General features: G+C 38.0%; 1 protein-coding gene across 5 annotated transcripts; it reads left to right on the forward strand.

Annotated features, from left to right (window-relative positions):
* Window positions 1–1,395: 1,395 nt before the first annotated feature.
* DNAAF4 (dynein axonemal assembly factor 4) lies at window positions 1,396–9,235 on the forward strand. 5 transcript variants are annotated; one of them, XM_084532267.1, is made up of 10 exons: window positions 1,396–1,594; window positions 1,853–2,000; window positions 2,661–2,794; window positions 4,083–4,323; window positions 5,046–5,191; window positions 5,754–5,863; window positions 6,207–6,360; window positions 7,232–7,337; window positions 8,322–8,363; window positions 8,826–9,235. In XM_084532267.1, the coding sequence occupies exons 1-9, from the start codon at window positions 1,472–1,474 to the stop codon at window positions 8,330–8,332; spliced, it is 1,173 nt and encodes a 390-aa protein (XP_084388393.1). In that variant the 5' UTR covers window positions 1,396–1,471; the 3' UTR covers window positions 8,333–8,363; window positions 8,826–9,235. The 5 variants fall into 5 exon arrangements, with proteins under 5 accessions (XP_084388393.1, XP_084388390.1, XP_084388392.1 ...); XM_084532264.1 differs by lacking the exon at window positions 8,322–8,363; XM_084532266.1 differs by lacking the exons at window positions 8,322–8,363; window positions 8,826–9,235 and adding an exon at window positions 7,451–7,780.
* The last annotated feature ends 2,103 nt before the right edge of the window (window positions 9,236–11,338 follow it).

The raw sequence follows: 11,338 nt of genomic DNA on the forward strand, positions 1-11,338 counted from the left end.
TTAAGAATAAAATAACCTCCTGGAAGATATGAATATATTAGGAACTAGAAGCTCCAGAGCAATATTAGTAAGATTTGATGGGAATAGAAGTCTCCATCCTTCAGAACACAGGAAATAGGAATTTAAAGTTTTTCCAGGGAACGTTTAATCTCTTCCTTTCTCTCACTACAAAGCTTCTTGCACTTTTGACTGATAAAGTAGTAACAGCAGAAGAAAGATCCTGAACGGACCTCTCTTCTAGTTTATTTTGCAAGTGTCACAGCAAGAGCTCAGTCATTTGTCCAAGCAAGCTAGCAATGTGGAATGTCTCTGACACAGGTGCTGGTTTTGTAGATGCATATCAATACAACATGGGGAAGGGGGATTGGAGTGGTTTGTTTTTTTTTTGTTTTTTTTTTGTTTTTTTTTTTTTAAAAAAAAAACGTACTGAAGCTATTTTGTGTAATTTAAGAAGATCAAATACTGGTAAATGTACCTGTGGCCTATATTGTAAATTGTGTATGTGTAATGTCTTACTGCTGGCAGGAATAAATAATAAGCTGCTTCATTTCAGTATATTCTCTGTGATTAAACTAAAAACAACACGTGGATGACCAAAGCAGAAGGCCAGCACTCCACAAGTGTAAGATGTATCCGTGAGTAGACTCTACAAAACTGATGAATGTATTGGGGATCACCACAGCTGCGTTCTGGAGCAGTAGGGGATTTGGAATTGCTGTTACATTACAATTGTTCTGTCCAATGTTGCTCTTTCAATACCATAATTTTAAAACAGTGAGTGAAGTTTTTTTTTTTTTTTTTCCTTTTTTTGAAGGTTACATGTGCCAAAAAATTCCTAAAGTATTCTGACTTCTGCTTACATCTTTTTCCTCGGATACTTCTGAATACTCTGGGAATGTGGAATTTGATTCCGATTCCCGTTGATGATACCAGATCTGAAGCCAGACCCAGATGATACTGGTCTGGGTGAAGGGAGCTGGAGACTGTCCATATTGGTCAGATCATATCGATCATATTGGTTATTGTGGCTTTCTTCCTCGGAAAGAGTCTTTAAACCTTTGATACCTATCCGTATGTTGTACTGATGAAGAACTACAGTTAGATCTTAATGAAAACTGCTAATATTTGCTCGCTCCTTTGGAATACGGCTAATAAAATATGAGAAATTAATCTTCGCTGTGACACGTCAGCAACCTTACCAGGCGCGCCTGCTTTTAAACTTGGTGCCTCACGGCCCCGCGGCCAGGGGGCATGGAGGGGGTGACGGGAGCCCTACTGGCCCCGGGGACCACAACTCCCAGCGTGCGCCGCGCCCCGCTCCCCCCGGCGTGCTATTGGCTGAGGCTGCGGGGCGCCTGCCTGCGGCCCCCGCGGGCGGTGAGGGAGAGGCGGAAGCGCTCCCTCAGAGCCCCGGCAGCGCTCCGCCCCCTCCCCCTCCTGCTCCTCCCTAGCAACGGGCGCTGCGGGCGCCATGCCGGTGTGGCTGCGGGGGCACAGCTGGCGGCAGAGCGGCTCCGCCGTCTTCCTCTCGCTGCCCGTGCCCGGCGTGCGGGTCACCGCCGCCAACATCTTCTGCACCGAGCGCTACCTCAAGGTGGGGCTTCCCTAGACGCAGCTGTTCATGCTATCCACATAATCACGAAGTGGAGGTCTACTGGAAAACAAACCGTTTCCATCTCTTATTTGCTCTAATAGGAGGTAAAATCTTGGTATGGCACACTCGGCAAATCAGCCTTGTCGGTAGCATGTGTTTCCTGAGGTTTGCTGTATGCTTGCACCGAGTATTTTGGCTGTATGGTAATTCATTACAAATTTAAGTATTAGTACATGCTCATTAATTATGTTTCTATAGGTAAGCGTTCCTCCCTTCTTATTTGAAGCCATCTTATACGCTCCTATTGATGACACAAACAGCACAGCGAAGATTGGAAATGGAATTGTTTTCTTCACTTTGTATAAAAAGGAAGTGGGCATGTGGGAATCCCTAACTCTAGAGAATGGTAAGCTTGTGAAAAATAAGGTGCCAGAATACTAGCTTTACTGCTCTTCCAGCTATATTATTTAGTCTAGAAAAATATTACCTTTACCTTCATGACTTTTTGTGTGTATCAGTAATTTTCAGAAAGCCTATGAACTCTGATCTGGCACTGAAAACTACGGTGTCAGTTGGGGATGTAATTATTCTGAATTACCTCTAGCTCCTTCATAAGAAATTGCAGGTGCTCTTTGTGTTTTTACTAGTTTCACACTGACCTTCAAAACCAACTGTTGGAGTTGAAGTGCTGAAGTACTGAAAAGAGAGAAACTACTAGAAAAGGCAGTTTTGGAGGAAAAAAAAAAAGTGCTCTTACTTTACAGTTCAAGCTAAATTAAATTGTATTGCTCATTGTCTGTTCTCTTCTACTTTATTTTTTTTAAGAAGGAACGTGAGAACGTTATAGTGAGCACAAAACAAAGTTTCACATAAAACTTATATTGAGCGTTTAAACGAATCTTAGATTTTCTTTTTAAGAGATGGACTTGATAAAGTGTGCTTTGTGGATTTTGAGAAGTTACATTTTCTTAGGTAAAGTGGAAAGAGGATTTCTGGTTTTATGAATATGGTATGTAACAGTAAAACTTTGGGCCTATATTTCTGAAATATTCTTGTTTGTTTTAAGCTAGTAAGGAGAAACTGCAATATCTGAGAGAGAATGCTGTTCTAAAAGCCCATGAAAAGGCAAAAGAGGAGACAGAAGCAAAAAAAGTTACAAAACAAGAACATAAAAAATATGCTTTGGAGGCCACAATGAAGGTAAATTTGGAAAAATCTCTATCATACATGTAAACATAATTAATTGCCAATGAATCGGGCAGCTGCTTTAAGCGTACCTTAAAAATGTAAGAAGTACTAATTTTTATTACAGCAGTAGAGAATCTTACTTTTAATTTGCACTTAAAACGTATCTACTACCACATATAAAAATGATATAGAAAAAATATAAGAAGTTCTCATTTTATATTAATATTAATCATGAAAAATATTGGTGAGGAATTCAGATTTTTATCAGTTGAAAGGAGACAATAATAATGTAGCAAAATATTAATCTTCTGTAGCCTCTGCAACAGCACAAGTGTTTGGTCATTTGTTGCTTACAAAAACGTGGATATATAAAAACTTATTTATTCATTGTTGTTCTATATCAGGTGTTCACTGCTGTTATTTTTTGTATGTGGTTGTTCTGCATTTTGTGTGTATTCTAAGACACTTTTTTTCCTTAAATGTATATAAAAACTCTGGTAACTTCATTTGTGTTTAAATGAACTTTTAAAGGTATGCAATGAACTTCTAAGATTGCATATGAAATTTCGACAAAAAATAATTTGCAATTAATAACTTTCTCAGCTGAAAGGCTATATCTATTCCCTGTATGTAATAATTCCAAAGAGAAGTAGACAGAAGAAATAATGCATTAAAATGAAGGTATATGTTCACATTTCTGTATATTCCACAGTTGAAATATAGCTAGGATATTGAAGTAAAAGTTTGGTTAACGAACAGTGAAGTGTCATCTTCTAGAATTGCTGGTAATTAGGGCCTCATCAGAAGGCACTTCCTACCTCTCTTACTAAAGTAATCATTATCATTATTGAAGCAGAGGCAGGAAGAGCTTTATCATCAAGTATAATAAAACAGTCCAAGTAGATTTAAAAAATAAAATGATTTTTTCATAATAAAGAAGGTATGTGAACAGCATGCTTTTCTGTGGTGAACCAAAATGAACTCTGGAGATAACAGGAAAACCTACCAAAGGTTTATTTGTGGATTGTATTCTTCAAAATATAAATAAAACTTTATTTTTGACTGTTTTGGGACCATACACCTACATAGTGGTAGTAAAATAGTTAAAACTTGTGACTTCTTTTAAAAGCTAATTAGAAATCTTTCCTAACTATTTTTAAGTGTCTTTCATAACTCTGCTTTTGAGATCATACTAATGGTGAAGATGCACTTAGGAAATGAAACTGGGAAAATAACGGTATCTTTTACTCAGTTCTCTTATTATTGGATGCTACATATCTCAGTTTTATATTTCAAACAGCTAGAAGAAGCAGAAGGAAAAAGAATTGAAGAGCTGAAAGAACAGGAGAAGCAGAAAGTCACTAAGGAGTTGGAGTTATGGAAAGATCAGCTGAAAGATGTTGAGAATCAAAAGAAGGTACAAAAAGAAGGGCAACTACATGAAGAAGTAGAGCAACTAAAGGAGAAGAAAAAGGAAAAAATTAACAAAACTAACATTCCTAGTGAAGAAACTTTGAAGACCAGACTCAAACCTACAAAAGGTTGTATTATTGGGATGTGTTTTATCATTCTTCAGTGTGTGGATGTAACGTTATTCCTGGATGTTTTTAGTTCATCATTTATCTTTGTGTCCACTGTACTGAGTTAATTCTTTTATTTTGCAGTTATTTTTGTGTCTTTATTTTCTTGTGATTTGTTGAGCAATACCATGTGATTTTTTAGCTCTCATTTAAGTCCTTGGAAATAAGCGGGCAAGTTTTGCAGTAGGCTTTAGGAAAGTAGAACAGGAAGTCTTTCTAATAGTGTGTTGCACAGTTTCTGAGAGTGGAGTTCATGTTACCACTAAGGTATCCAACTACTAGTTTTCATAGAAGTAGGCAGTCTGCTTTCACTCTGTCCCATGCCTTAGCCCTACAGAGAGACAATAGTGAAGTAGATCAAGAGAAAATTGTTCATTCTTGTTTTGTTTGTATTGCACTTCACTTGCCCCAACAGAGAGTCATGTAAGTGACAGAGATGGTGGTGTAAGCAGAATGTACATTCATTCATGACAGTGTAGTCAGTAACAGATTGCATGATATACAGAAAGAATAAACATTGTTTGAAACTTTTCTTCAAAAGAACAAGTCCAAACTTTTGCTGTGCTATTATTAGAGATTTATTGCTAACATGCAGAATTAATAAATTAGGAATTTGGTAGAAAAACAGGAAAAAATCACTTTTGCTTCATTTTTCACTTCCAGTACCCCAATTCTCTTTGTAGGTTGTGGTTCCTGTAGTATGTTTTCAGAAAACTTAAAGGAAGAGCAACTACCAGCTCCTCGATCTTCTGGTACAATTAAAATCAACTTCACGTCACGAGTTTTTCCTACAGCCCTACGAGAATCTCGTGTAGCAGAAGAGGAGGAGGTAGAGATTGTTCTCTTTTTAGTATGGTGCTTCTGTTATCTTCCAAGACGGTTAATTATTACTGTTTATTCTGGAAGTTGTCAAAAATGTTACCTGTATGGTATTCTCAACGGCCAAAGAATACTGTCTTATTTAAATCTTAATTTAAATAAAATATATATTAAAGATATATATTTTCACCAAACATGTGATTGTGGTAAATAAAGTTTCATTTCTTTTTTGTTTTTAAATTTGCAATATTAATTGAATTCCATGTAGTACAAGATTTGAAATTTCTTTATACTTAATGTATGTTAAGTTCTGTCTTAAAAAGAAACTCACAGAAGCTTACAGAGTGTCTAAAAGAGCTTTATTGAATATGTATTAGTAATGTAGTAACCTTACTTATCACATAGCAATATTTGGGGAAAATAGGAAAATCCTTCCGTCTTACATTATTAACTATTTCTCTCTGTCCAAAATACATGACAAATAGTACTCTTTTGATAGGACTGAGTGAATAAACAAAAGGAAAACTTAAATTTTACTTCAGAAATAATACTTTTTCATTATATATTAAAAGTGGCTACATAAACAAGCAGAAGCTCGAAGAATAATAAGTGATGATTTGTCTGAGCTGAAAGACTTAAAAGAAGAGGAGAAGAATCCAGACTGGTTAAAGGACAAAGGAAAGTAAGTTAGGTTCCATTTGAAGGTCTATTTAAAATGAAATAAGCAATCACAATCACATACGTCACTTCAAAAAGCAGTCATGTGAATGCATAGAAGAGTTCATTCACCTTTTATTGATCTTCATTGCTTTTAGGCAGTGTCTTTTTTGCAAAGTTGTGTGTTGATATGCTATATTCTGAGCATTAAGTTTGACTGAACTTCACCTATGTTGTTCTCAGAATTTACAACTGACCAAGCTGCTAAAATTTCTATTAAAAAAAAAAACTGTGGTTAACAATAAGTAGGTATTTATTTCATGATGCATCACCTTAATTAAATTACATTTCACTTGTTTTATACTTAGCAAAATGTTTGCAACAGGAAACTATCTTGCAGCTGTGAATGCATATAACCTTGCAGTCCGGCTAAACAATAAGCTTCCACTACTGTATCTGAATCGTGCTGCTTGCCATCTTAAACTGAGGAATTTACACAAAGCCATTGAAGATTCCTCTAAGGTATAAATATATAAGTTCTCAGACTGTTTTCTTACACATGATTGTGATTATTACTGTGATGCTTCTGTTTCAAGCAGATCTGTAAATAACTATTAGTGCAATTCAAAATTTTTAAATTCAGAATTGATATGATGATGCTGATTGATCAGCACACATTTTTTTACTGGTAAAATATTAAAGGAATACCTGCACTTGGGGAAAAAAAAAAAAAAAGACAATTTTGAGCAGGAAAGGTGCAGAATATACACAAATACCCATTGTATTATGTTGTGTTGTTCTTCGCTTGGTGGGAAGAAAGAAAGGGTGATGATAGTGAGGACGGAGACACTTTAAAAACAATACAGATATTTTTAAAGGAGGGCTGGATCACCTCTATTAGCAACTCTCCCTCTTTTTTTTTTTCTTTTTTTTTTTCCTCTCTTGTGCAATGAGAGGGGAGTGACCTCAAATGATAGCTGACAAAATTTGGAGAAAGTTATTACAGAGCTACTATCTTTTGAACTAATAAGTCTTGAGACTTGAAGCCACCCCCTCCCCTTTTTTCAGAGTAACTGGTGTTGCAACATGTGATTTGTTTGTTTGTTTGTAGCATAATAGGCGATATCATTTATGAAAATAAAATACGTTGTTTGAATAAACACTTAGCATAGTATGTATGAGTTTTTAGCCATGGCAATGACACTGTATTTACCAAACTATGAGACAGCAGATAGGAATCTTAGCAATGAGATTGACAAGCCATATAATTACATTTGAATAGTTACTTAGTAAGTGAAAAGAGTATGTGTGTAAATGGAAACAAACAAACCAGAATTATGGAAAATTATGGAAAATCTACCTCTAAATATTTTTGCTATTTTCATTTGTAAAGGCACTAGAATTGCTGACACCACCTGTTCCTGATAATGAGAATGCTCGAGTAAAAGCATATGTGAGACGTGGTACAGCTTTTTGTCAGCTGGAATTATATGCTGAAGGTAAGACTTTGATTTTATGAACACACAAACATGGATTAATACTGACAAGCAAGTAACTCTGTTCAGCAAAACGAGACTGCACGTCTTTATTTTTTATTTTTATTTTTTTTTAGGAAAGACATATTAAAGGAAGCCTGTGCAATCTTTCTTTTTGTTAGGAACCTTTATACCTTAATTTTATTTTTTAAAATCTACTGGCTAATTGCAATTCTACTGTTTTTTTTCACACGTTTTAGGAAAATTGGTTTTACTCCTCATGTAAGCGATACAAATTAGCTTCTCCGTTGAGGAAAAGGCTTTAGTGAGTTGTGTATCTTCCCTTTGGTCTGCTGGTAGTCATTCTTTTTGTGCATAATGGCTGACTCAACTGTGGTAACTTGGTGGCCATGGAAGGTATTATTGTAGAGAGAATGAAAGGCATTAAAATGTGGGATGCAAACTCATGTGTAACTAGATTGCACAAGTTCTTTTGCGTGTGAAGCAATGTTTTATTGGTTTTGAGTTTATAGTATTAGCAATTATAGAATGTACTGACTTAAAATAACCTGAAATATTCCTGAAACATTTGCTCGTGAACTGCGTAGTGACATATCTGTGTTGACCAGCAAGTCGTTTCATCAGGTATGTGTGATCTTTGTGACAGTACCTGAATTACGTGTCCCTCTCAGGTTGGCTTTGTAAGGAAAAGTTACAAGTGAAAGATTATAATAAAAACTAAAGAATATTCAAAATGTCAATGTAGAGCTTTTCCCAGTTCTTATCTTTTTCTGCCCAGGAATCTCTTTGTTGTTTCCTTTCAATTTTATTTTCACTTGGAAACCTTATTAAAAAAAAGATAACTGAGGATTTATGTAATTTATTTAATTAATTCCTCTGCTTATGTTTTCTTTTTTTTTTTTTGAGCTATCTTATTCACAGTTAATGCATTTTTTTTTCTTGTTTTCATGCACATTCGTTCTGTCATTGTTTTTCTGTCTTCTGCAGAACACTTTTGAACACTCCCCTCCTCTGTAATTCCTCTATCCGGTATGCTTATTTTTTAATTTAGACTGATTCTGATGTAGATTGGACTAAAGTGCTCATTTGTCTATTTATTAACTGAATGGCATGTTTTCAACAACTGCAAGACTGTCTGCAGGTAGGAGCCCTAAACTACAAAAAGTCTTTACACGAAAGAAAGCAGATAGTTGATGTGTGTATATGCACGTATGAATGAATGAGCGTCTCTGTTTCCATATTTTGGTATCTGAAAATATATACTAGTGATGTTTCCACTAAAATGTTTTTAAAAATAATATAAGCAAGATATAAATTTGATTTACTGACAAAAGTAAATCCTATTGTTGTTCTGATCTATCTTGCTCAACAGCAAAATTCAAGAGCAATACTTCACGCAGGTGACTGGGAACAGTTACTTCCAGTTAGTTGCTAAAGAGGAAAACACTCTTGCGTTAACGACTGACATTCTTATAAATGTGTCCATACTAGGTCTCCAGGATTATGAAGCAGCTCTCAAGATTGATCCTAAAAATAAAACTATAGAAAAAGATGCAGAGAAGATTCGACACGTAATTCAAGGAACGATGCAAAATTCATAAAAAAAAAAAAAAATAAATCAAAATTAAACAGGAACTTTTTGAGAGAGGTGCCTTTGAGGGCATCAGAAGGAGTCTTAGTTCACGTTCTCTTTCATGTGTTGTTAACTAGACATTTTTTTTCACTTAGAGCACCTACAGAATTTATAGAAGATCAGATACATGAATTAATATTTTTTGCAGGTATGGTACTATAACAAATACAATTAGATATACTGTATATCCTTTTGATACAGAGTTGTCATGTTTTTGCTTTCTGTGATGTATTGGTTAGGCTGAATAATAAAACATATATTTTGTACTTGATGGCAGGTGTTTCTTCCAGTTGCTTGGCCGAGAGCCTTGAGAGAAGTGTTGAGCTCAGTCGGAAATGTTTGGGGTAGTTGCTGTGCTGTCTTTCCACAGATACCTACTGCATTGCAATGGGAGGAGGTGGATACTCCATTTATGGCAGATGAAAGGAGGGCAGTGCAGGAACTTTAGTGGCTCGGTTGATCGTAATGCTCTACTTGCCAAAATATGGCTACTGTCTCATATAATTACTGAGAGGAAGCAGGGGGGGCTAAGGAAGAGAGTCACAGAATCACAGAACTGTAGGGGTTGGAAGGGACCTCGAAAGATCATCGGGTCCAACCCCCCTGCCAAAGCAGATTCCTCAGAGCAGGCTGCCCAGGTAGGCATCCAGACAGGCCTTGAATATCTCCGGAGAAGGAGACTCCACAACCTCCCTGGGCAGCCTGTTCCAATGCTCCATCACCCTCACTGTGAAGTTCTTTCGCATGTCAGTGCGGAACTTCCTGTGCTCTAACTTGCAGCCATTGCCCCTTGTCCCATCCCCACAAACCACTGAGAAGAGGTTGGCTACATCCTTCTATCTCCCACCCCTCAGATGTTTATATACACTGAGGAGATCCCCTCTCAGTCTTCTCCAGGCTGAACAGACCCAGGTTTCACAGCCTTTCCTTGTAGGGAAGATGCTCCAGGCCCCGTATCATCTTTGTGGCCCTCCGCTGGACCAGCGCTCGTGATCGTGAGACTACTAGCAGCTGCTGGTAGAAGGCCTCATCAACATCCTCCTCCTGATCTGGAGACCTGTAGTAGACCCCCACCACCGTGTCCCCCATACCAGCCCACCCCTTAATTCTTACCCACAAGCTCTCCACTTGTCCTTCACCCTCCCCCAGGTGGAGCTGGGTACACTGTAATTGCTCCCTCACATAAAGGGCAACCCCACCCCCTCGCTTCCCCAGCCTGTCTTTCCTAAAGAGGACAGAGCCCTCCATGACAGCATTCCAGTCATGCGAGCTGTCCCACCACGTCTCAGTGATCACAACGAGATCGTGGCCCCGTGACCGAACACAGATATTGAGCTCATCCTGTTTATTTCCCATGCTCCGTGCATCGGTGTACAGGCACTTTAGGGAAGTAGCAGGAGCAGTTACCCCTGGGGGCATGCAAGAAGAAGATACTGGACGGGGGATTGGGAAGGCTACCTTCTCTGAGGAGCCCTCAGACAATCCTGTGGGAGAGCTCAGAAGTTTTACCCTGTCTTCAACAGTGACAGCACTGACGACTTCCCCCAGCCCTTCTCTGTCACCTTTAGCTCCCCTCCCTTCCCCCATAGAACCTAGTTTAAAGCCCTGGTAATCAGCCCAGAGAGCTTGCTCCCCAACACACTTGCACCCCACTTGCTCAGTTGGTGTCTGTCCGTAGCCCACGTACCCGGCCTCTCAAAGGATGGCCCAAGATCAAAATACCCAAATTCCTGGTCCAGACAGCACCCCCTCAGCCAATCATTTACCTGTCCTGTTCTGCTCCTTCTACCTGCATCCCAGTCACCCAGCGGGAGGACAGAGGAGAACACTACCCACACCCCCAATCCCCTCAACATCCTCCCCAGAGATGCAAAGTCCTTTTTAATATTCTTCGTTTTTCTAATAGCGGCTTCCTGGGATCCAACCTGAATGACTACAAATTGCAAGTCCCTAATTCTCTATTATGGTTTTGGAGTCTGTTAGAACAATTTGTATACATCTTTGTAAGATATTTGTATTGCAGTGATTTGTTACAATTACTAAAGGCTCTTTCTGAGGTAGACAGGCACGTTTTCTACTGCTGTGAAATAGACACAGTGCCCTCTCTAGAGGAAAGTTAGGGAAGCAGGTGTCTTTGGTGGTATGAGTAACACCACCTTGTCTCATTTAATTACATTGGGAGCAAATGGATGTTAAACTTGATGATTTCAACACCTGATCTGGTGATACGTATACCGTATCTAAGTCATATTTGTTATGTTGATATTAGTGTCCTGAGGTGCAGGAATGTGGAGACTGACCTTAAGTTTTAAAAGCAGAAAATACTTTTAATTAAAACATAAGCCTTCAAGTGAAATGACTCTTGCACTTA

This window comes from Aythya ferina (assembly GCF_964211825.1).
Source record: "Aythya ferina genome assembly, chromosome: 11".
Classification (NCBI taxonomy): domain Eukaryota; kingdom Metazoa; phylum Chordata; class Aves; order Anseriformes; family Anatidae; genus Aythya; species Aythya ferina.

Excerpts from the sequence above, each read along its gene's own strand:
- DNAAF4 (XM_084532264.1), top strand. The coding sequence starts at position 1,472 with ATGCCGGTGTGGCTGCGGGGGCACAGCTGGCGGCAGAGCGGCTCCGCC. Across the intron at positions 2,001-2,660 it reads ATCCCTAACTCTAGAGAATG|CTAGTAAGGAGAAACTGCAA; the intron begins GTAAGCTTGTGA and ends GTTTGTTTTAAG. Across the intron at positions 5,192-5,753 it reads GTGTAGCAGAAGAGGAGGAG|TGGCTACATAAACAAGCAGA; the intron begins GTAGAGATTGTT and ends ATATATTAAAAG.